The following is a 23,715-nucleotide window of genomic DNA, read 5'->3' on the forward strand; positions in this document are numbered from 1 at the left end:
TCTCAACGATATTGTGCTTAGCCCTCATGAAGTAAAAGATGTTCTTCTTTCGTTACAAGTTGACAAAGCAGTAGGTCCAGATGGTATAAGTAATAGAATTTTACGCGAGGCTTCTCATGAACTATCTTCCCCCTTGTGTGACTTATTCAATGCTTCTCTACGATGTTGTGAAGTTCCAATCACATGGAAAGAGGCGAATGTCACTGCAGTTCACAAAAAGGGCGATACATTTCTCCCAAATAACTATAGACCCATATCACTTTTGAACACTACAGAAAAAGTTTTTGAACGTCTTGTATTTAAACACATCTTTAACTTTCTTAAAGTAAATAATTTTCTGTCTACTGCTCAGTCTGGTTTTATCCCGGGTCATTCTACAGTTAATCAGCTTGCCTTCGTTTATGATACCCTTTGTAGAGCACTTGACAATGGCCTCGAAGTTCGTGTGGTTTTCTTTGATATCAGTAAAGCGTTTGACAAGGTTTGGCATAAAGGCCTACTTTCGAAACTAAAGCACGCAGGTATATGTGGATCTTTGTTATCTTGGTTCAATAGTTACCTTACTGATAGAAAACAAAGGGTCATACTACCTGGCGCCTACTCATCATGGGCTTTTGTCAAAGCAGGAGTCCCTCAAGGCTCTATACTTGGTCCCCTATTATTTTTGATCTTTATAAATGATATTGTTAATGAAATTGAATCTTTCATAAACCTTTTTGCTGATGATACCAGTCTTTATGTTATAGTTGAACATCCTAACACAGCAGCCACACTTCTTCAGTCTGACATCCAAAAAATCTCTTTATGGGCAGAAAGGTGGTTAGTCACCTTCAATCCTTCAAAATCGGAATCCCTACTTGTAACCAGAAAGCGAAATCGTCAGCATCACCCTTCATTGCATATGTTTAACCAACAAATTCCTGAAGTTTCTGAACACAAACATTTAGGCATCTTTCTTTCTTCTGACTGCACATGGCACAAACATATTGAATACATAACTGATAAAGCTTGGAAAAGGGTTAATATAATGCGTAAACTGAAATTCTCTCTGGATCGTAAATCTTTGGAAATCATCTATATAGCATTCATTAGACCTATTTTGGAATACGGTGATGTAATTTGGTGCAATTGTACCCAATATGAACTCGAACAACTTGATAAGATTCAAAATGAATGTACACGCATTGCAACTGGTGCAACCAAGCTTATCTCACTAGAAACTTTGCAGAAAGAAATTAATTGGGAATCGTTATCCGAAAGAAGATATAAACACAAACTAATTATGTTTCACAATATGCAGTCGAACAAAACTCCAGATTATCTCTCATCATTAATACCAAATCCAGATCAATCCCGATACAGCTTACGAAACTCTGAAGATATCAGAGGAATTACATCAAGGACTACTCTGTACCACAATCCTTTCTTGCCATCAGTTATTCGTGATTGGAACAACTTGCCTGTTATTATACGAAACAGCCCTACAATATCTTCATTTAAAACTTTCTTAAACAAGGACATAAAATATACACCAACATACTTTTATACAGGTAGTCGTAAACTACAGGTCCTTCACACTCGGCTTCGAACGAACTGCAGCGCATTAAACAACCACCTGTCTTTGAAAAACATTTCTCTTACCCCTTTGTGTAATTGTGGGCAAATTGAAACTACCCAACATTTCTTTTTCGAGTGCTGTGCATACGATGCCGTCCGCAGAACACTCCTCCTTAACTTGCAAGACTTCAGCATAAACCTTCATAAACTTCTCTATGGTGACCCATCTCTTACATACCAGGACAACGTTATTATATTTACAAATGTACAAAATTATATAGAAAAAACGAAAAGATTTACTTAGATCCATTCTAATTGAGACTATAATCCTCTCTCACCCTTTTTCTTCTATTTTCCACTATTTTGTTTTCTTCTTTTATATATATTCTTACATTTTAGACATCTACTTGTAGTTAATCTATTCTATAAAAGTTTATATATAAATATATATTTTTATGTGTGTATAATTAATACTTATTCCCTTGTCTAGTATATACTAATTGTAAACTTATTTAAGACAAACCATATAGTTCGCCAAAGGAGAAAAATTCTATAAGACTTGTCTTTCATTCTCATCCTTTTCCATTGTGTAAAAATGTTTTGTTTGTTATATATTTGTATGTACATTATATATACTTTCGGGAATAAATATGTTTAAACTAAATAAATTATTACCAATATTACAAATCTTACATTGATATTTTCGAATCTAAAGTTCTGTAAATAAAGGGGGGTAATTTGAAACACATTTTGATAAATACTTTGCCTATTCTTCATTAAAATAAAAGTGTATTATTTCTAAAAGAAAAACTTATAATGAACCTAAATAATTATGTGTTATTTCAACATTTTCTTGTATGTTCATTTTGTTGTAAGGAAGTTGATATATATATTCTTGCTTACAGATCCTGTATGTTTTTACCCCATGAGCATATTGCGAAAAATGGCCGTTTTCATTGAAAAGCCTCCTGTAACTAGTTCAAACTGCTATGAAACTATGAAAAATGCTTCCTTCAATACTGATGAAACTCGGCACAAATGTTGACTACACCATAGCCTCTGTAACAGCATGCTCAATCGTTAAATTCCTGTTACCATGGCAACGGGCGGACGTCTCAAAATTGCCAAAAATCACTATTTTGCATTGTTTTTTCCCATCAAAACTGATTTTAAAGTGCTGCAACTTCTCAATGAATTGAGATAGAGTAAAAGGCTTTTCAGTGTCTGTTACTAGTTACCCTAAGATCGACATCAGGCCATTTTTAGCCTGTCACATGTCCAAAATTTTCTTGGCGATGAGGGGGACTCCGCCCCCCTTCAAACCCACTCAGGCAACCCCCTGATGTAACATTTGGATGGGGGGCGGCGCCGAAAAAGTGGTCACTTTTTTAACAACATTTCTCAAACGAAAACCAGGACATTTTTTCACTGTTTGAGCCCTCAAAAAGTGGGGGGGGGGCAAAAAGCCGTCGAAATACGCTTATATAAGGGAAAAGGTTAAGGATGTTACATCCTTGAGAAAGTTGTATATTAAGTCAGTTCTTATGAAAAGCATATACTTAAGAAGTTGACATTATTTAACACATTATATGATATTTCTTGAGGAAAAATGTTTTGAAATTTTTATTTGAATGCAAAACTGATTTATTTTTTTACAATAAAAAACGGATTTCTAATTATCTCCTTTTATTGTCGGAAATTTTAAATTTTGGCAATATCCTTATCAAAAAGGTTTTCTGTAACTTTTAACATTGTTAATTCTTTATTTAAGCCAAAGATTTTTCATATAAGAACATAAAATTTTGAGTCACAGGATCTTTAAGTGTATGTTACATCTTTAATTATAACATACCATCAACCAATGATGTTGTATTTTGCAAATATTTTACTCAAAGTTTTAGCAATGAGGATTTATTATATTTTCACAGAACCGAACAGACCTTCATCTTATAAGCAATTCGTCATAAGGTATGAAAATAGGAATTCTGTTTGCTCAAACATTCGGAACGAAAATTTTGGAATTTCAAGGTTCAGTGATCGATAACATGTGAGATATCCATGAAAACTGGAGTAACCAAAAAATCCGCCTGCTCATGCGTTCATTTTGCAGTCTGATGATACCACACGAAAAGTTCGGCTCATGCGTTCATTTTGAAAATTCGCTTAAACGATATTATACTCCAAAAATACGAAATAGAAATAGAACAGGCGTTTGGTAGATGAGGATATGTTAATAAAGAACCTTTAGAGCGATACAAATGTTTAGAAGTTTGCTTGGATGTCAAGTTATTGGCTATCAAAGAGCGATTTTACCAATTTTGTGATTTTTCTTGTGCAGTTGTCGATAATGATCTAATAAGTTAACAAAGATTTGGCGAGTTTGAGATGCCTGTCGGATAAAGTAATCATACAAGATCAGAATAGGCTATAAAGTTTTGTAAAATATGCATTTACAAAGAAATTGAAGACAATTTTCTTACCACAGTATCGGTTTTCCACCTGTAAAATTGATCTCTTCATGCGTTCTCCGCCTGGGAAACATAGTGAACGATTGGACTCGGTGAGAATAGGTCACGCGCATGACAATTAGTACAAATATATAGTGTGGTATGTACATACGAGGGACATATTTAAGTGTAGGAGTATTTTTAATCAGGACATTGATTGTGCATATAACATAAAGGATTATGCATGAAGTGTACATACGAAGGGCTTATTGAAATTTAGGAGTATTTTTAATTTAGAGAGTACTTTTGTACTAGTGTATACAATAGATAAGCTGGTTCTAATATAATTTAGATGGACTATAACATGACAATGGATATGATAGGTAAGTGATATCTATACATAAGGGGAGACAATCTTTGTTGACAAATGGTGAGAAAGTGACTTAGATTGTCTCGCCTTAATAACATGTAATGATTACATCAAATTTAGTCCATACCACTTGTGTTCGCCGCCGCTGATTTGGAGAATGGATTGCCCCTACTCCACGCGTTTTCCACCATCTCGTCCGTCGGATCCGGAAGCAAAAAGTCAATGTCACTCATTGATCTAATAGATCGCACTTTGTCTTTTGGATTGTTTTTATACAAAATTCGACCATCTGAGGTCCAGAAACTTTCGATTTTTTTTATCTTTCCTAGCTTGGTCCAACTGTTGGACCATGAACTGTCGTTTTCTTGTTAGGTCTTCTGTTACAAAGACTTTGAACCCAGTGGAACTGTGATGTTTAAGGTTTGACTTCGCCATAAAAACCCTAGTTTTAGTTTTCCAGCACTTGAATTTACACAGAATCTGCCCATAGGCGCCACGCACCGGACCAATTGTGTGGGACCTTTCTATGTCGTCCACAGATATAGGAGGGGTGACCTTCATCATATTATTGCAGATTTCAAGGACTATTTTATCAGTATCTGGCTTGTTGGTAGTATTAGTATTGGATCCTGGGTTTGAGCCTTGAGGGTTACTAGACGATTTTTTTCCGGCAGGACTTGAAGAGTTAGAATCCCCTGAGGGATAAAGTAAAACCCTATGGAAGCGAATGGAGGTTCTTCTTCCATATTGCTCCAGATCGTCGAGACTTCTTTCTAAGGTGTCTATTCTCTCATCAGCTTCATGGAGCTCGGAGCGTAATTTATGATTCTTATATTCTAGATCTGCCACAGTTTTCTTTTGATTTTCGTGTTTTTCGTTTAAGTTTGTCAAACGACGACTCTGATCATCGAGTTTATCATTGATTGGTTTGAGCATTTTGTTAAACACAACCGTTAATGATGGCACAATTGCGGCGGAAATTGCATCCATGACCTCTTGGCTGCATACTGCAGATTTTACCAGTTCACTTAGATCAAAAGATTTACCTTCAACAATAAAGTTTGTGTCGCCGCCTGCATCCGGCGAGCTGTATTCTTTCCTTCTTACAGGATTTGGGGAATTTACGTACTCTCCGTCAGGTCCATCTGATGGACTTACAGTCTCCATTATATTCCTTTTTCTACTGGCATCTGGTGTCATTTGGTCGTTAGATTGTTTTAAATGTGCCATCGTTCACAATATATGTTAATCCATGGTATGATACAAGTAATAGAACAAATAAGTGTTAGCAAAAATGGACATTCGCTCACTCGAAAACACAAAGGAAACAACAAAGAAAATTTTCGCGCGCTTCGATATATTCACTAAATATCTATCAATTCCAATATTCTACCAAATATAATCCATTTCCGATTGCATTTAATTGTATTATTGATATATCCACAGTTTTTATTACTTTTCAAATTATAATATCGATATTTTGATTGATTTATCCAACATTTTTGCTAAGCTCAGATTTTCAGCGACTTACTACCGCCATTGTTGTTGTAATGTTAATTGATTTAGAATTTTTAGGGCATGTTGATATTGAAATGAATGACATTTGTTATGCCAGTTTTTAACATTGCAATTTAATCATATTGATTCATGTATGCAACTTTTAACTACATGTTAAATGAATAAATCTTAATAATTACACTTCTGCTTTGTCAATCAGTTAACTTAATGCATTATCACGACCATAACCTAACCATTTGCCTCTTTTCATTGAGTAGAATTTTCCATTTTCAACCTTTCCTGTTCATTGGATGAGGCCCTTCATTGATTTCATTATCATATTTGAAATATGTACAAGATGAAACTACGAGTATTTTAGCCTAATCTCTATATGGAGCATTCAATACTGAAATGTATATTTAATATTCAGAAACAATGTTAACAACCCATCTTTTTAATAATATCTCATTCAAACTTAATACAGTTGTAGAGACTAGTGAGCAGAAGTGCTGTGTCAAATAACCAAAATTCTACATTACTTTAGCTTAGTTTTTGAATTATCTCCGTTTATATTATTTCATGATACTTGTTCAGAGAGAGGATTAAAACATTAAAGGAATTTGTTTGAAACTTTATGCAGTGAAAGAGATTAGCATGAGAAGTGCATTGAACAAAAGCTATCATAAGTTCTAATGACATGGCCACATTCATATAATGTGATGCAAAAATATTGACCATTTGAGTGTTTTCTTGATACTGATACAGAAAATTTAATATATTTATATCACAATTGATTATTTTTTCATAGCTTTGTCTCCCTTTATTATGTCATAGTCGAGCTTGCAGTTTCCTGTGGTAGCTCTAATTTCACTTGTTGCTCTTGTCAAAAAGGGCCAATAACGGTTTGTGATGGACCTACACGTACATGTAACCTAAATATTATATTTGAACATGTGTGTCATAGAATAATTGTATCAACTACTGTTCATTTACTGAATTGTGCGTACACTTTATATTTATCAACCGGGAACACCCTTCACTCATTGAATTATCTGCCCCCGAAATAGTAAAAAATGGTAATTTTGATCCTTCAAGTACGTCCCAACTGCAGTGCCTTCAGCACTTTGATTTGATATTGTTGCTATATAGTCGGCTGGCTGATGCGAACACGCGACAATATGTTTGGTCACAATTAAATAACAAAGCCAATGAGACATTATAATAAATTTAATACAAAATATTATCGTTTCATAAAAAAATGCTAAATACAATATGTAATTTATACTTGTAATGCCAGTATGTATTTTCGTTTAATTGGGACCTTAAGAACAATAATTTTGTGTAATTGCAAATAATAAGATGATGTTAATGCATTAGTGAGTCTCAAAAATATCATTATCTGATCATTATTTATTTAAATTAAATTCTTGAATTAGGAATCCGTGTTGCCGAGATTTTCACATTATACATTCTCCTATATTCTATCGTATTACAGGATTATATAAATAATTATAACAAAAGGGCGAGGTCATTTCCCAAAAGAAATATTTAATTACTTGGCGCATCGGACATTATCTTACGATACTTACAATACAACTAGTATAATTTAGTCCCGAGAAATACATCTTACATAATATGAGCCGCGTCACGACAAAACCAACATAGTGCGTTTGCGCATCCGCGCAGTCTGATCAGGATCCATGCTGTTCGCTTACAGACCCTATAACAAGTAAAGAAACTGATAGCGAACAGCATGGATCCATGCACAGGCTGGTCTGGATCCATGCTGGTCGCAAACCCATTATGTTGGTTTTGTCGTGACGCGGCTCATTATAATTTAAAATGTTGCTTATGAAAGAATATTAAAACTATGTCTCTGTCTATTATGTGACTAAAATATTGGATACATTTTCGTATTAGAAAATTATCGAATGATCTATTATCATATGTTGAAAGAAAAAAGAAAAACGACAACCTAGCATTTACGCCATGCAAAGGGAGATAATTGTGTACAGCATAATAAACGTAAGCCAAACATGAGTAATCCCCAATGAACTGCTGTATACTATATGAAATAAGTAGTCAATTATGCAAGAGAAAATAAGAATTTTGTTTTAGCCTTATTTTGCGCAAGGGTGGCATTTCGGGCACTAATCCTTTGACAAATTGTTATCAACATGTTTACCAAATTCTTAATAAAACTTCTCTCCCTTGTTCATCTTTATCTGTTACATATCGTAGAAATACTGTATGATACATGTAAACACATTCTTGTTGGGTCTCAAAACGAAAAAAAAAAGGAAATCCCTAAAAATGGCAGGATCGTTAAAACACATCTAGACTGTTGAGATCGTGTGGCGACTCTCCAGCTTTACGGGTGGAGGCGTTATTCTGTACATAACAAATATTTTAGCACAAGTGGCATCTGAATATAACCAGCAACCTTCAATAAGCTAGGTAAATTTCTTCCTTACATGAACAAAACCAAAGTATCTGACAATATTTGAACCCTCTGCAGTGACGAACCAGTGGTACATTATTTTGTATAGTCACTGACCTCAATAAATTTTCTATATTATTCATTCAGCAAAATGTTTAACTGAATGGTTTAATATTGACGTTTTTGTTGGCTATAACCAGTGGAAAAATTGTCATATAAGAATACAGATTTATCATTGAACCGCAATGTTCAAGATTTGGCTCAACTGAACACAAGTTGTTTTAAATGCATTTTATTTTTAGCCTAAAAAGATGTGGTGGTTGTGGTTTTATCGGTAAACTATTTCTATTCGGTTATGAATTCAAGCGATGCGCTTTTCTTGGTATTTCTCTTTAATTTACAGGAAAATGTTAATTTCTTTAATGTCAACGATGATTTTTTCATTCTTAGAATAAAGTTCAGACATTAATTAAAATTGACAAATCTAAAATTCAGCATATTTAATGCGAAATCAATAAATTGTTCTTTTTTATTCATAGTCTACTAACCCAAACTAATTATCTGCAAAACAGTATAAATTCTAAGCTCGAATCAAATGGATTCCTACTATGATGTTCAGCTTGACATTGATATTACACCTTGGCCATAAGCAGATTTATGACAAGAACGTGTTTTGTCCAAAACTCTTAGTTTGTCCCGTTCCCTTTTGACGATTGTATCATCCACTTCTTCAAGATACCTTAAACAGTTTGTTACGTGTATTATGTACAGGTTTATCAAAGCTTGTCCAGCTACCAATGATTGTAAGAGTACTTTAGTGTGCCTTAAAGTTGACTTACAATATACATTTGATATCAAAAAGGTAAGAAGAATCGATGATAAAGGTTGTATGTGTGTATGAATGTTGATTCAGATGGCTTAAATTAAAGTAGGTCGACATCTGAAGGAGTGTCAACAAGTTCCGGCTTAGTGAAAGAATATGCTGAATAATGAACAATATCAAGTTTTAGTTGACAAAAACGAATGGGATATCAAAGTACTTGACATACCTTTGTCAAAAACAATGTTAATAGTCTCATTCAAACTACTTGATAGAAGCCTTATATAAATGTATTATCTATTTTTATGAATGAATTAATTAGTAATTACTTAGTACTTGTTTAATAGTTTGACCCTTTTGTTAGTTCGAGTATGCTTCGTACAAACCAATTAATTTACTATACGTAACAGTAAAAAAACTGCAATCTAGACTGTATGATGAATATGAACTTTCAGTTCTGACAAATATTTTACAACAGACTACATATTGGTAATATCTCCAAAAAAAGTGTAATAACTCCACATGAAACAACATATAGATTTCCAAATCGTGAAGATCTTTTATTTGTTTTGAGCAATAAGCCAATACTTGTAAACAATTAACATGCAGTGAAAACAAGAAACCAAACACAACACTACATGTACATTGCATGTCACTAGGTCGTTGCTAAATCTGTATGAAAACAATTTTCATCGAATCATCTGGATGTATATAAGCATACGTAACAAACATAACGTAAGAGCATAATTATTTATTAAATACCATTATAAATAAGTCAGCAGGGGCACATGCAACTAGTTTCTACAAGGGCGATGTGCTCTAACGTTAGGGCGGAAAATGAATTATTTCAAAAGTTAAATTAGCTGAGTGACTTCCAATGGAAAAGTGTATGCGAAAAAGAGTATGTCTTAATGTTATGTGCATTGTGAAATGCAGCAGAGAACGTTCATTAGAGTTTTTCTTGGTTTTACGCCGATTTGAATACATGTGTTGGCAATATATCGGTGACCGATCCACCAAACCGGCTTTCATTGATAATAAACCAGTAATTATCAATTTTCCTGCAAAACACCGAATACTCATACCAAACGATTTCTTAATCAGCGAGGAGAGACTAATATCCACAGGACTCAATGTCACGGAGGAATAACGCCTTGACAGAGGATTAAATAGCGACCCCAAAAATAATAAATCTATTAATCCGATGGTCTCCCTCTTGAGCTAAGCTTGCCAAAATATCTCAATCTTCTTAACTGCCTCGTAGGACTAAACAGGCAGCAAATAGACTCTTAAAATTTAACTTTCAAATTCACGTACAGTTAGCATCTCAATGTTGCCATATGTTCCTCGTCCTTCATGATCATATATTACAAGACCGCCTCCGTGTTCGAGGGGTTAGAGTCGATGACTTCTAATCCAGTTACCTCTCTGGCGTGGGTTCGATCCCCGGGAGATGCTTTGGTAGTTAACGCGGAGGAAGGTAGTCTAGTACTGGTGTAACTCTCCAGGAACGATGGTTAGGAAACTACCCGCCTATATGACTGAAATACTGTTGGAAAAGGGCGTAAAATGAAACAAACAAACAAAATATATTACAATCTTTGTTGTTGTTGAAAATTGAATACCGCTTCAGTCGGTGTTAGGTGGCGTGAGAATTATAGTACAAGCCCTTACCGCTAGCGAGGAGAGTCAGTTAACCTGAATCTTATTTTTATCTGTTTCGAAGTATTTTCCTTTTCAGATTTTTTTTAAAACAAGATACTATTCATTTCGAACTGTAGCAGATTTTTTTTCTATTTGTGTTTGATGTATTGATGTTTGTACTATTCAATTTATCTATTAAAACAAATTAGGTAATTTCAACCACTTATGTTTTATTTGTTTGACTCGTGATATATGTAGGCGAGATACAATATGTATAATTATATATTTTGAATTTAATTTTTAAGATCAGATGATGAAGAGAAGAATGACCAGCATTGTTTATGTAATAATGCATCATGTCAAACTTATGATTTGTAAAGTTTTAAATCATGTTTGAACAAGCAAAAGAGCCGTATATTGTAGTAGAAAAGTTGCAACATGTGATAACCATTGTATTTTAATTGCGTCATTTCATTTAAATGACTTTTACAACGTAAAAAGATTCTTTAATCTAAGATTTAATTAAATTGCGCAAGTTCTTTTTTTATTTTGAAATCAGCTTTGGATTTCCAGAAAACAAATCATTCTTAACTCTCTATTGTTACATTCGAAGACTTAGATTCCATTTCCATGAAAAAATATGGGGAAAATAACTTTTTTTCGGCAAAGAATCAAGAAACCATCTATCTTAAACAATCAGAGATCACATGCTAGGGTTTGATTATAAATCAGAATTAAAAATATAACTAAGGTATTGAAAATTTATTATTCCAATTTAAAGCCATCACAAACATAAAATGACCACAACCTATCACGTGATTAGAGTTTTTAATATTTGGCGGAATATTGTTAAAACTTAAAGAAATACCTACACTGACCATGGAACTAAATATAAGTTTTGCTATATTTCATGTCTTATCAATAACAATCCACAAATGCCATGATAATCAATCGTGGTCGTTGTATTTATCGGCCATTAAATTATACTTTTAACGTGGAATGCACAAAATGGTGGACAGATGCGATAGATTATTCTTTATCACAGACAAAAGAAATAATTAGAATTTACGATAATTCTAAATACCTAGATAGAAATGTACGATGAGTATATTCATATATATAATATATTATCTGTTAAGATATTACTATTGCTTCCATATGAGAAATAAATCACTTTTAAATATCTGATGTCGTAGAACTATTATGTTCTAAGCGTAAAGAAATTAAATCCCACAGTTTCTGATTTGTTAGTTGTTGGTTATTTTTATCTGTCTTTGTGTAACAGCTTATTTCATATTACGTAGTGATACACCATACACTATTCAAAAGCATCCTATTTTTAGCAAAACACTTCAGATATCACGATATAACTAATATTGTCATACTTGAAAATTTAAGGCTCACTGACACCTAAATATGTTTAAAGATATTATTCAGCTTTTTACCAAGCGGTACATGTGTGCTTCTCGCAAGATGAAGGATAAAGTTCTATTGTTTTATTGTGGAGCTCTTTCGAAGTGTTATCGGTAATTTAAGTACTTTAATTAATTGAAATTGTGCAATTCAATTGAAATTTGGAATTTGTAAAATATAATACATGATTAACTTATAAGATTACATTTGTTGAGAAAATAAGTCAATGAACATCTTTCGTTCCGTACTGTTATAATATTTCTGTAGAAACTTTAAAATTGTTCTGCTTTACTCTGATTTACTATAAAAGCATTATAAAAGCAAATACATATAGATTTATTTGAATGACAGGCCTCCTGTAATATCCTTTTTATTATATACTTATAAATGAAATATTTAGAAATATTGATGAAATAAAATGCGTATTTTCATTTTCCGTATTTTCATTGTAAAAAGTAATTTTTCGCTGCAGTGAAACATATTTTTCGTATTTTTACTGGTGTCCTGCGGGACTACTTTTTTTTCTAAATTCTGCCAGTGCACAAAATTTAAGAAAAAGTCTTTCGAATTGTAATGTTAAAAAAACAGAAATACGTATATAACAAATAGAAAATTCTTTTTTTTTTGTTCATATAAAAACAGAATATTTATTTTCATATTTTGATATGGTATTATCGTATTTCACAAATGCATACCGCCACTCATTTATTTATTTATTTGTTTATTTTCAAACAAACACAATGTCAGCGGTGTAAATATCTGAGGGGTGGGTGTAAACGGTACCATGCATCACTGCCAAATACGAAGAGTGACAAATGAAACTTACACATTATCGCCGTGACTAAATAACTTATTTACAAAATGATCATATTGGATAAGGTCGTTAACTTCAAATCACTTGCCCTTCAACGCTGTTGAGTCAAATCCTGACAGGGACTTTGGATCTCAACTGAGGAAGCTATCCAGGTAAACAAAACGTATATGGTTTAACTCAGTAAGTGGCTACTGGGTTCTCCTTTAACCAGTAAAGCTTGAACGTCGCCATTTGAATTGTACAGGCATGGTGCGGCGTGAAACCCATAAACAAGCAAAAACATATCTTTAATATCAGTTATTTATTGTGCGTGCGTGTGTGTTGTTTTATGTTTTTTTGTTCTTTTTGTTGTTGTCGTTGTTGTTATTTTTCTTTGTTGTGTGTTTTGATCATGTGTACCTAAATATATTTGACGGAGGCTTTGTGTATGCTGCAATACTTATCCTTTGATGATAAACAAATAAATAAATGTAAATTTTCTACATTATTATTTCATTTTCATCTCCGGTATGCATCAGCCTTTATGTTGTATTTTTACAAACATGGAAATTATAAAACTAAGAAAATGTGAAATTCCAATCATAGTATTCTTATAGTCATCACCCACTATTTTTATTTCTGTTAGTCATTGCGAGTGTATATAAATGAAAACTTTATAAAAGTTATACACTTTTTAAGAATTGTGCGTAACAAACTATTTTATTAATTTAAGAAAAAACGGGCATTTATCTACCTATTTATTTATTTATTTATTTAAAAGTTTACATTGAAGCATACACTGTGATATCTACGTCTGTGATTTGCGTTTGGAACATTTTTTTCCGTTTAAAGTGAAAAATAACACACGGAATTTCGCAGGTGAGTTTAATTTTATCTTTCATCTTTATAATAATATGTATTATCTCATGCTGTATATCAAATGTTATTAATTTTTATCGGAAGAATATGACTTTAAAATATATATATTCCAAAAGAATTTGATATGAAATAAGCTTTGATTAAGTAGATGTAATGTATTAAGTTATGATAAGAAATAAATCATCTTAAAATAGTTTGAAATATTAACTGATTACAATTCATTACCTTATTTAGATTTGTATTTATTTATGTGTCTGTTCGGCAATTTTTTGTTTTATTTATTTATTTATTATTTAATCATTCATTTATTATTTATTTTTTATTTATTCATTATTATTTTTTATTGATTTATTCTTTATTTATATTTTTTATATATTTATTATTTATTTATAAATATTTTTTTTATTTATTTATTTATTTATTTTAGCTGAAATTACTTTCTTTATTATTTTCTAAAATTACTACAGGCTGGCAAAATGACAATATTGATCGTGGTCAAATGTATATGCAAAGAAAATACAGAATTTAAAAATTAATTATCAAATGTATTATAACATATATTCATATTACACCTTACTTTACTGAGTCTCTTAAGAATTTATATTTTCTAATTCAAAACTGTTTCTATCTGAAATATCCATTTCCTCTCGTTATATACTGACTTTTAAAGTGCTCTCGCTTTATATGATAAAATTAGGGTTAATATATACATCAATCATTTTACTTTTATATTTCCAGTATGAGGAAAATGTCTATGATTGAACTATTTGGGACACTCTTCTTGTTGATACATCAAGGAAGTGGTCAGTGTCCGACGAAATGTTTCTGTTTGGATGGCTTTATCACGTGTACAGGTCTGAAGTCCATTCCGTCGGTATTTCCCGACGATACACGTTATCTAACTATCAGTGATATTGACGTCGAGTTTATTCCAGCAGGAGTATTTGATAAACTTCCATTGTTAGAATCGATTGAAATTTATGACGGTAAAGTTGGTACAATTTCTACAGATGCATTCAGTGCTTTGTCTGATGTTGAATCTATATCTTTAAGTGAGCTATCCATTGAAGTAATCGAATCTTATGCATTCAACAACATCACAGACACTGGATCCGTAGTTTTGGATATCTCCACAATAGATGTCATTAAACCTTATGCGTTCTTTGACTTATTCGCACTCGATCATATCAAAATAACTTCGAACAATGTGAAATCAATTGAATCATTTGCATTCAGTTCAATTGATGACCTTCTTGAATTCAGCTTTCAAAGTAACTACGTGAAAACGATGAAACCATTTGCGTTTTCGCAGTTTTCAAATCTATATGAATTTTCCATGTATCTTAATACATTTGGCAACATAGGATGTGGAAGCATAGAGGCACTGCTAGATGAAACGATGGAACAAGCTTTCTATTCGAACAACTTTAACTGCACTTGTAACATAATCTGGGCGTTAAATAATCCAAGTATGACAAAATACCTCTTTTCCAATACGTGCCAGCTCCCGAGGACAGACTTAAGGGTGAAGTGGGAAGACGTGTCGGTTGAAGCTCTACAATGTAATAATGAAGAAAACTATGAATGTCCGCCAAAAAACTATTTTGAAATGTTAATTCCAAATGTCAGAGTGATATCATCGCCATTACCAACAACAACAAAAACTGGAACAAGTACGAGATCATTTCCTAAAACTATGTCACATCAAACTGCAGATTCCAAAACTTCTCAGTATAAATCGACTCCAATATCGACATCAACAAAAACATCTAAAGAGGTACAGACTGAAACAAGTCGGCTTCAGCAATCTACCACACAACGCACATCATTCCGGTCATCCCAACGAGAAACTAAAACGACAACAAAAACAACAGCAAAAATAAGCAAACCAACAACGACGGCAGGAAAGGTTACAGCAACAAGGGGCAAACAAACAACAACAAAAACAGACGTAAATATCAAAACCACAAAATCATCCGTTTACCTATCGAGTCCCAAGATTGTGGTTATAGAAATGACCACAGATCTGAAACCTGAAAATAAAACAAAATCAAGAGGAGGCCATAATGAACCTGTTTCTGCAGTGATAAATGAGTCCGGAGGAAATGGAGCAAATTTTGTTTCTTTGTGTTGGTTTTGCATAATTGCTACTGTTGTCTTAACTATACCTGTAATATGAGAAAAAGCTACGACGTTCTTTTTAACACTAAGATACCGATCGTTTTCGGTCGCAAGAATAACATGCTTGAGCTAATGAAAAGTTTCTGTTTTAAATTATCCAAGCACATTGACAAACAAACGATACTGTAACAGTGATAGTTACTTCTCAGATTGTGCCTGGATGTCTTCGGTTATCATGATGTCAGTTGCAAATTTCCGCTGCAAGTTGTTTTAGCCACAAACTATGTTCAACATCAATTAGTTGCATAAATGAATGTGAAGCATCTTTATTTAAGGTGTTTGGTACTGTTAATACAATTACGTATATTTCTTCATTTCATTATTTATATGTATTGTTAGGGGGTTAATAAAATATATTAGATGTAAGCACAATGAATGAAGCTTTGTACGAGAATTAAATGATACTGAAGTAATGTTCTACTGTATAAATCAATATTGATTAAATGAATTATGTATGTTGTAATTTCATTTTTCACTGTCGTAAATAGTTGTAAGATGTTTGATATTTATTTATTTATTCATAAAGTATTGAAGTTTACAAATTCCAAGTTTTCATTTATCCGTTCTCTAAAAGATAGTATATTTTAATTGAAACCCTGAAATAGACAAATTGCATTGAATAATGAATTTACTTTCTTCACCTTAATTGATCTTCAATAAATGGGGAAAGAGATAAGGCAACATTCAAACATGATAATACATGCTACAATCGTTCCTTGAGTACCTCCTCAATACTCTACAAAACATATTAAAATTATCGGATTTCTTGGCTGTTCTTTTTTGTGAAGTGGCCTTAGTTCATTTCTTGATAACAGCTATAGTCATGTTATCCCCAAACTCCACCAAACCTCCGCCCTTTATATACTTCCGTACAAACATTGTCTCGGCTGACAAATGATACATCCTCAATGTACTGGGCACCAAATTCGATCTCCACTTATCGGCTTTACTGGATAACTAACCAGTATAACCAATATCTCTGCCCAAATGATTTGTTTGAAGCAGCGGTGACAGAAAAATAACCGTTATGTCACGGGGAAATATCGCTTCGCCAAGTGAAGCCTCCCATGAATTACTTTGCCTAGTGTTCTCTTAAACTACATATTGAATACTTAATTTGATAGATCAACCTAGGCATCTTACTATATAAAAGTAATGTAGAATAATAAAACTATAAGATTGTAAGCTGTGACATTTTAATTTCATGTTTAGGCACATATTAAGTAAATGAATTAACCTATCTGTCATTTATACCCTCGTTACACAAACAATGCAATTTTACGGCGACCTTAAATAGAAAAAAAAACAGAACTTTTGCAGGTTCGGTTTGATTTAGCCAGCTCATGGGTGGAACTGTAATATGCAAATTACCGTCCACGTCCATTAGCATCGGCTTAAACAGATTTCAACATTTTAACATTAAAAATGGTGCAATTTTGAATTTACAAACATCCGTAGATGTGTCATATGGCCTTTATCATGGAACCTTCAATTTCACTCTGGCGTTGTATGGTCCCAAATAAAAAGAAAGCGTAAACCCTAAACGAGAAAACAATGGACGGAACTAAATAAAATGGAATTTTGAAAGGGCGTCTGAGGTTATGAAGCCTGTACATCACAGATAGGACGTCAAAGGATTTTTTTTGGTAAACGCCGAAGTCGCGCTAGGAAGCCCTATATTTTTTTTATTATTATTGTTTTATTTTGTTTTGATGAAATTACTGTCACACCAGCGTCTTGTTTTGTTCGTTTACAAAGAGTTCATAAAGCGTTCTTAAAAGTGCTCTTATGGTACTTTATACGACCTTACAGGATTTTTAGTGCGTCATTGTGTTCTAGTCTACGACTCGACGGCAACTATTATTTTCCTGCGGGCAGCACGATCATCCTGGAAACGCCGTGGTCGTATCAAGAAACAATATGTGTGCGTTTACGTTCTTAGTATATACATGTACTTTGGTTGCACTGAGAATATCGATACTGTACGCTTGTTTTGTGCATGTTCAAAGTAGTCGCCGTGACTTGGCGTTTTGTAACAATGATGTGTTACTCATTGCGACTCGAGTCGTTCCAAGCTCGATCCATCCTAACTGCGTCCATGGCGCTATCTCTGCGTCCTTAGTCACCCAGGGAACGCAGTAAGGTCGCTATTCCGTTTGTGACGGGGATATTAAGTGCTTATCAGTCATGAACATTTATTTAAAGGAAAAGGCCACTTTGAATGCAGAAAAACATTCTGATAATAATAAGATAAGGATATAAATGTCAACATGCATTGTTCTGTGTTCACAAATTGTGACATTTGTAAAAGGTGTATCAATAATTATTGTCTGATGTCTGGTGATAAGTTGTTCAAACATTAGCACTAAACAATTCTCATGTTCATAGGGGCATGTCATTCATTCAGTATGAGGCAAAACGTAATCACAGATACCAGTGTATATCCGTTGATTTGAGTTTGCCATATTTGAAAATAAAACGGAAATCACTCTAAAGCAATGACGACAAAAAGTATCTGCAAAAACTAAGAACAGTTTGTTTAGTGTGTCCATAAGAAATACATGAGTTTGTTGTGTCCATAAGAAATACATGCATTTACATATTAACCTATTTTGTCTACAGAGCTGATTGTTACATTGCCAATCAAAACATAAAATAGTAGACGAAAACATTAAAATATTGTTAACTTCTCTGTTTTAATACAATATGAGTTGGTTATTGTTGAATTTTGATGTGACTTTTGTTTGAATAACTGATTGACTAATAATTTGTTTGAATCATATGTATAATTTTTGTTTAAACGGTAAGGATATTCTTCTTATGTACAGTAAGGTCCGTCAGTTATGTTAAAAAATTAAAAAATAAAAAAAAAGTTGAATAGAACATGGTAATATGTAGAGACTTTATTCTCAAGCTCCCCAAGGGGCGTTTGTTTTTGTTCTAAGAGTTTTGGCTTAAAGGTTTGTACCTAAATGCTTGACTGAGTATTTTACACAACAGCATTTCAATGGAAAGAATGAAATTAAAGTTTGCTGATTTTGTTTGCATTCTTCTTTCCAATATGCCTAAGTTTTCTTATTAAAATAGAGAAAAAGAGAATCCCTAAAGAAAGCGCAACACGACAAAACTGAAAATGTTGCAGAGTCGGTTTGATTGAGCCTGTTCTTGGACGGTACTGGAAAATGGAAGTTACCGTTCACGGCTCCTAGCACCGGCTTAAACAGAATTTAACATTTAAACACAAAAAATGGTGAAATTTTAAATTTTGAAACATTGTCATGTCATTATCCCAAAATAACTATATTTGTTTATTATTATATTCCTTTTCTGATAGCAATGTTGTTACCTTTGTAAAATAAACATTTCAAAATTTCTAATGCACTTGTACATTCTACAACACAATTGCTTCAGCATTGGTACACACATTTTGGAAGATTATTGATTCTACCAGTTTCAGAAATATCTGCCTTGTCTGATTGCTTGTAATTAGTATTTGGCTTTAGCCAAGATAACTTATGACATCCTGACTTCAATTTGTACCTTGGAAAACCAAAACTATTCTTAAATTCGGAGTAAGTCTATTGCTGTAATCAGGTGATTATCCCCTGCTGGGGGTCAGAACACAGATCCTTATCATTCGATGTTTGAATGACTTAAACGTCGCAACGGAATATTTGATTGGCTTATTATCCCCCGCCGAAAAGGAATGTGGTATCATAATATTCTCCATTTTTCCCCCTATCCGCCCTTCCTTCCGTCCCACATTTTGTAACTCAAAAACACTTGAAACTAAATGTATTCAGAGGTAGATATATCTTGCACAAGAATATAAGTCTGCTCTATATAGCTCCTTAGATTGTGCTCTTTGTTTTTTTTTTCTCGTTTCTTTTTTAGAGCGTAACTCAAAACGTGCTTGTGGTATCAACTTGAATCTTCATAGATGGATAGGTCTAATTTGGGCAGAGCGCATTGTGCAGGAATATAACTTTTCCTTTCATAATTGCTAAGTTATAAGTATCTGTTGGAAAAACATCCTTGTCAAATATTCGGATAATTTACTGTTATAATAATTGTTTTAATTTTGTAATATTAACCTTTCTTACCGTCATCATAAGGGTTGTCGCGCTCTAATATAACATGTATGACGTGTATAACGTAAATTAAAATCACATTCAAATCAATAAAAATATATGTCTTACAAGTTCGCTCAAGTGATTAGGATCTTTCTGATAATCAAAATATTTCAAGATTCAAAGCTAGATTCTTGGGTAGGTTTTGCCCTGGGTCGGAATATCGCTTCTACCTTGTAGATTAGAGTTATTGCCCGTACATAAAATAACACAATATTATTCATTTACTGTTGAACTTAGCCTACTGAGAGAACTGCATAGCTCTTAACACAAATAATTGCTGTTATTATTTAAATATTTAAACATGCATTAATGAATCCAATAATCATAACGATTTATGCAAGTAAATGCAGATTTATCTCAGCCAAGTATATGTTTAAAAATACGTTTTGTTTGAAGTAGAAAAGAATTATCAATATATATATATATATACACCGGGAAAATAAACCATGTTTCCTACATCGTTCCATGTTTTTAGAAATGGGTAAACAAAGCAATAGCTAAAATTCCAGATTATATTTGCTTAAATACCATTCAAATATATTGTCAATATTAGTAAAAAACCATCATAAATTCTTGAAAATGAAACTGTTTCGTAAATTTTAATAAAACTATACAGGAATGCTCAAACGATGGTTCTCTATAAAAGTTGCTTAAATATTTCTGGTTTGCTGAATTAAATGGCCTCCAGTGCTGAAAATAGAAACAAAAACTTTCAGTAACATCTCTTGCTTAAAAAGGTGGGTAGATTTTGATGAATCTATAATAACTTGGAGCGTCCTCTATAAAAAATTACTCAAATGGCAATGGTGTGCTGAACAGGATGGCTGTTAGAGCTGAAAATAGAATAAAAAAACTTTTAAATGATTTTTTCCGCCTGTACTGAAATATTTGGTAGATTTTATGAAACTATACACGAATAATCAGCAAAATTTGTAAAATTGATGTTTCTACCAATGTTTTAATAATCCAATCATGGCCCTATTGTTTATAAAAATGAAAAGTGGAATGCATTTTTATCAACATCGGATCGATTGTTCATTGTTATTGAAAACAGGACATTTATTAAAATTCAAGAGCACTTAATACTGAGTGTACTTACATGAACAATTCACTTAAGACGGGAAAACAGAATTTTCCGATCTAAAGATGATGTAAACGTTTCACTTTTATAATTATAACTCGATTTATTACGTATTTACAACTAATGAATACTGGGTTATTGTATAAAGTTAGAAAACCATTATGTAAAGAAAAACATTATGTATAGAAAAAAAATGGTTGGTTTTTTTTCTAGAATTTTATAATCAATTAGTTACTTATTATAATCCTCAGTTTAAAAAATATAAAACAAATACAATGCATGGTGTATATATGTTTTGTTATTATCTTATTCATATAAACTTATTATATGGCCCATTATCAACTAATGTCAGGTTATATAATCATTTAGATACACTTTTTTTTTACAGGCCAATTTTCTCTGTTTTAACAATATTTATAGTACAGTACACTAGTGCACAAATATTGTCTTTGATTTGATATAGACAAATTCTTAAACTTGACGGAGAATGTGTATTAATGATGTAAATGTAACAAATGTATACAATGAAAATAACCGCGCATTGTTGCAAGTGTTGATTTAACTCCTGTTGACCGAAAAGGGTAGAAAAATACCCTTTCATACCAGTAACATTTTTTCGAGAGTTGTCTCTCTTTCTATTTAGGACAATTGGATTTTCAAAAAAAAAATTATAGCAATCTCACTTCATACAAAAATAAATTGGTAATTTAGAAGTCAGCAAATCACGTGAGTTAAATAATAAATAATTGTGAAACATGTTTATACCGATACTTGTTGGGTCTCGTAAGTGATGTCGGTTATTGGAGGTTGTAGGATTAGGCAATTTTACAATGGTCATTCCGAATATGCGTAAAAATAAATGGACTTCCCTTGGCGGGGACAACCAAAAATCTCAGGCTGATATTTGCATATGAAAAATTGACCAACAAATGATAGAGCGACAATTAGTTTATAATAAGCAGAAAACGGTTTTTAGTTGTTGTTGTTTTTCATAAGTGCAAGTAGAGCTATGAATTTATATATTTTATATTTAGCAAAAATGCATACAAAGTTTGATTTGTTGTTATAGTCATCAGTTAGTAGTTTAAGGAAATTTTGCTTTTCTAACAATGTATTAAAATAGGTGTAAAATTAAAAAACAAACGTATGCTTATAGTATAAACCTCGTCATATTCCTATGTGACTAAGCTGCATGGCAAAAAAAACTATCATGAGCAAAAGAAACAGATGGGATTTCGCATATCATACAAGAGTTCTCTACCATGATGGTTCTCACCTTTTCCGTTTATAAATGAATGTATCCTTAATACTTGAGCTATTTACGTGTATGGAAATTTGTTCTTCAGTCCAACCTCAAATCAATCCATTTATTAACTATATATTAATTATACATTTATATGCAATTTACGTAACAGAATATAACAATTCCGTTATTTTTCATATGTACAGCCAAATAAACAAACCGTTGTGAAAAATAAAAACAATAGTTATTGGATGGGGCTTTGATTGTTTTATGGTTTAATGGTAATAGGAAAATGCTTGTGGAAAACAATTTGAAACAGAATACATGGAATTCATTGCAGATTTAAAAAATCATTGTTATAATTGCAAATTACAAACATACACAAATGAACTAATATGAACGAAACATTTCGACCATTCGTCTGTCTGTCTGTCTGTCTGTTAAAATGTGGCGGGATGTCCGACTTAATCGTTTAAAAGCATAATTTAAGTGTATATAAAAGGGAGAATACTCTGTCATTACTGTCTGTTTAAAGTCATACTGTACAGAAGGTTTATTTTTGTTATATGTTACAACAAAATAGTTTGATTTTATTCGATTCTGTGCGTGAAATTTACAATAATTATTATTGAATATATACACTAGCATAAGATATATCGTAATCGTTAATAATCATGTTTTTTTCTTTACCTACCTACCTACCTGTCCGTACGTCCGTTCATCCATCAATCCATCTATTTATTTATTTAATCAAGTCTCATCATTGCACAATTCATAACAGCAATACATAAAATTTATACATACACATTGCACATAGCCATTCTAAAGTAGAAAGAAAGAGATTACTAAGAATTATGTCCTGACTACAACATTTCTACACAAAATCGTTTAAATAAAGGTTAGATATTTCTTGTTAATCCTGCAGCCACTTTATTACATTACACAGCCACTTTATTACATTACAATGGGTAACTGTTACTAATTATTTCTTTTTTTCAAATTCCCTAAATGCTACCGGGGAAAAAAGAACTATAAGACATGTATCTTTATCTAAGAACAGATTAGCAAGCAATTTCTAACACATAGTGAAACCTTAATGGCGCATTATAACTCGTTACATTAACTTACGCTTTACAGAACCCATAATAGAACTGTGACAATGATAGAATTCAGAATATATACATACTTGATATCATAAAGACTGCTACTGGTGTGCT

General features: G+C 32.5%; 1 protein-coding gene across 1 annotated transcript; it reads left to right on the top strand.

The window, feature by feature from the left end:
* Positions 1–13,636: 13,636 nt before the first annotated feature.
* On the top strand, positions 13,637–16,583 carry LOC132716197 (slit homolog 1 protein-like). The gene is made up of 2 exons (XM_060699407.1): positions 13,637–13,860; positions 14,599–16,583. Exon 2 carries the CDS (start codon positions 14,600–14,602, stop codon positions 16,037–16,039), a length of 1,440 nt encoding a protein of 479 aa, XP_060555390.1. The 5' UTR covers positions 13,637–13,860; position 14,599; the 3' UTR covers positions 16,040–16,583.
* Positions 16,584–23,715: the final 7,132 nt, after the last annotated feature.

Source organism: Ruditapes philippinarum, unplaced genomic scaffold, assembly GCF_026571515.1.
Source record: "Ruditapes philippinarum isolate M1 unplaced genomic scaffold, ASM2657151v2 ctg115_1_1_1_1, whole genome shotgun sequence".
Taxonomy (NCBI): domain Eukaryota; kingdom Metazoa; phylum Mollusca; class Bivalvia; order Venerida; family Veneridae; genus Ruditapes; species Ruditapes philippinarum.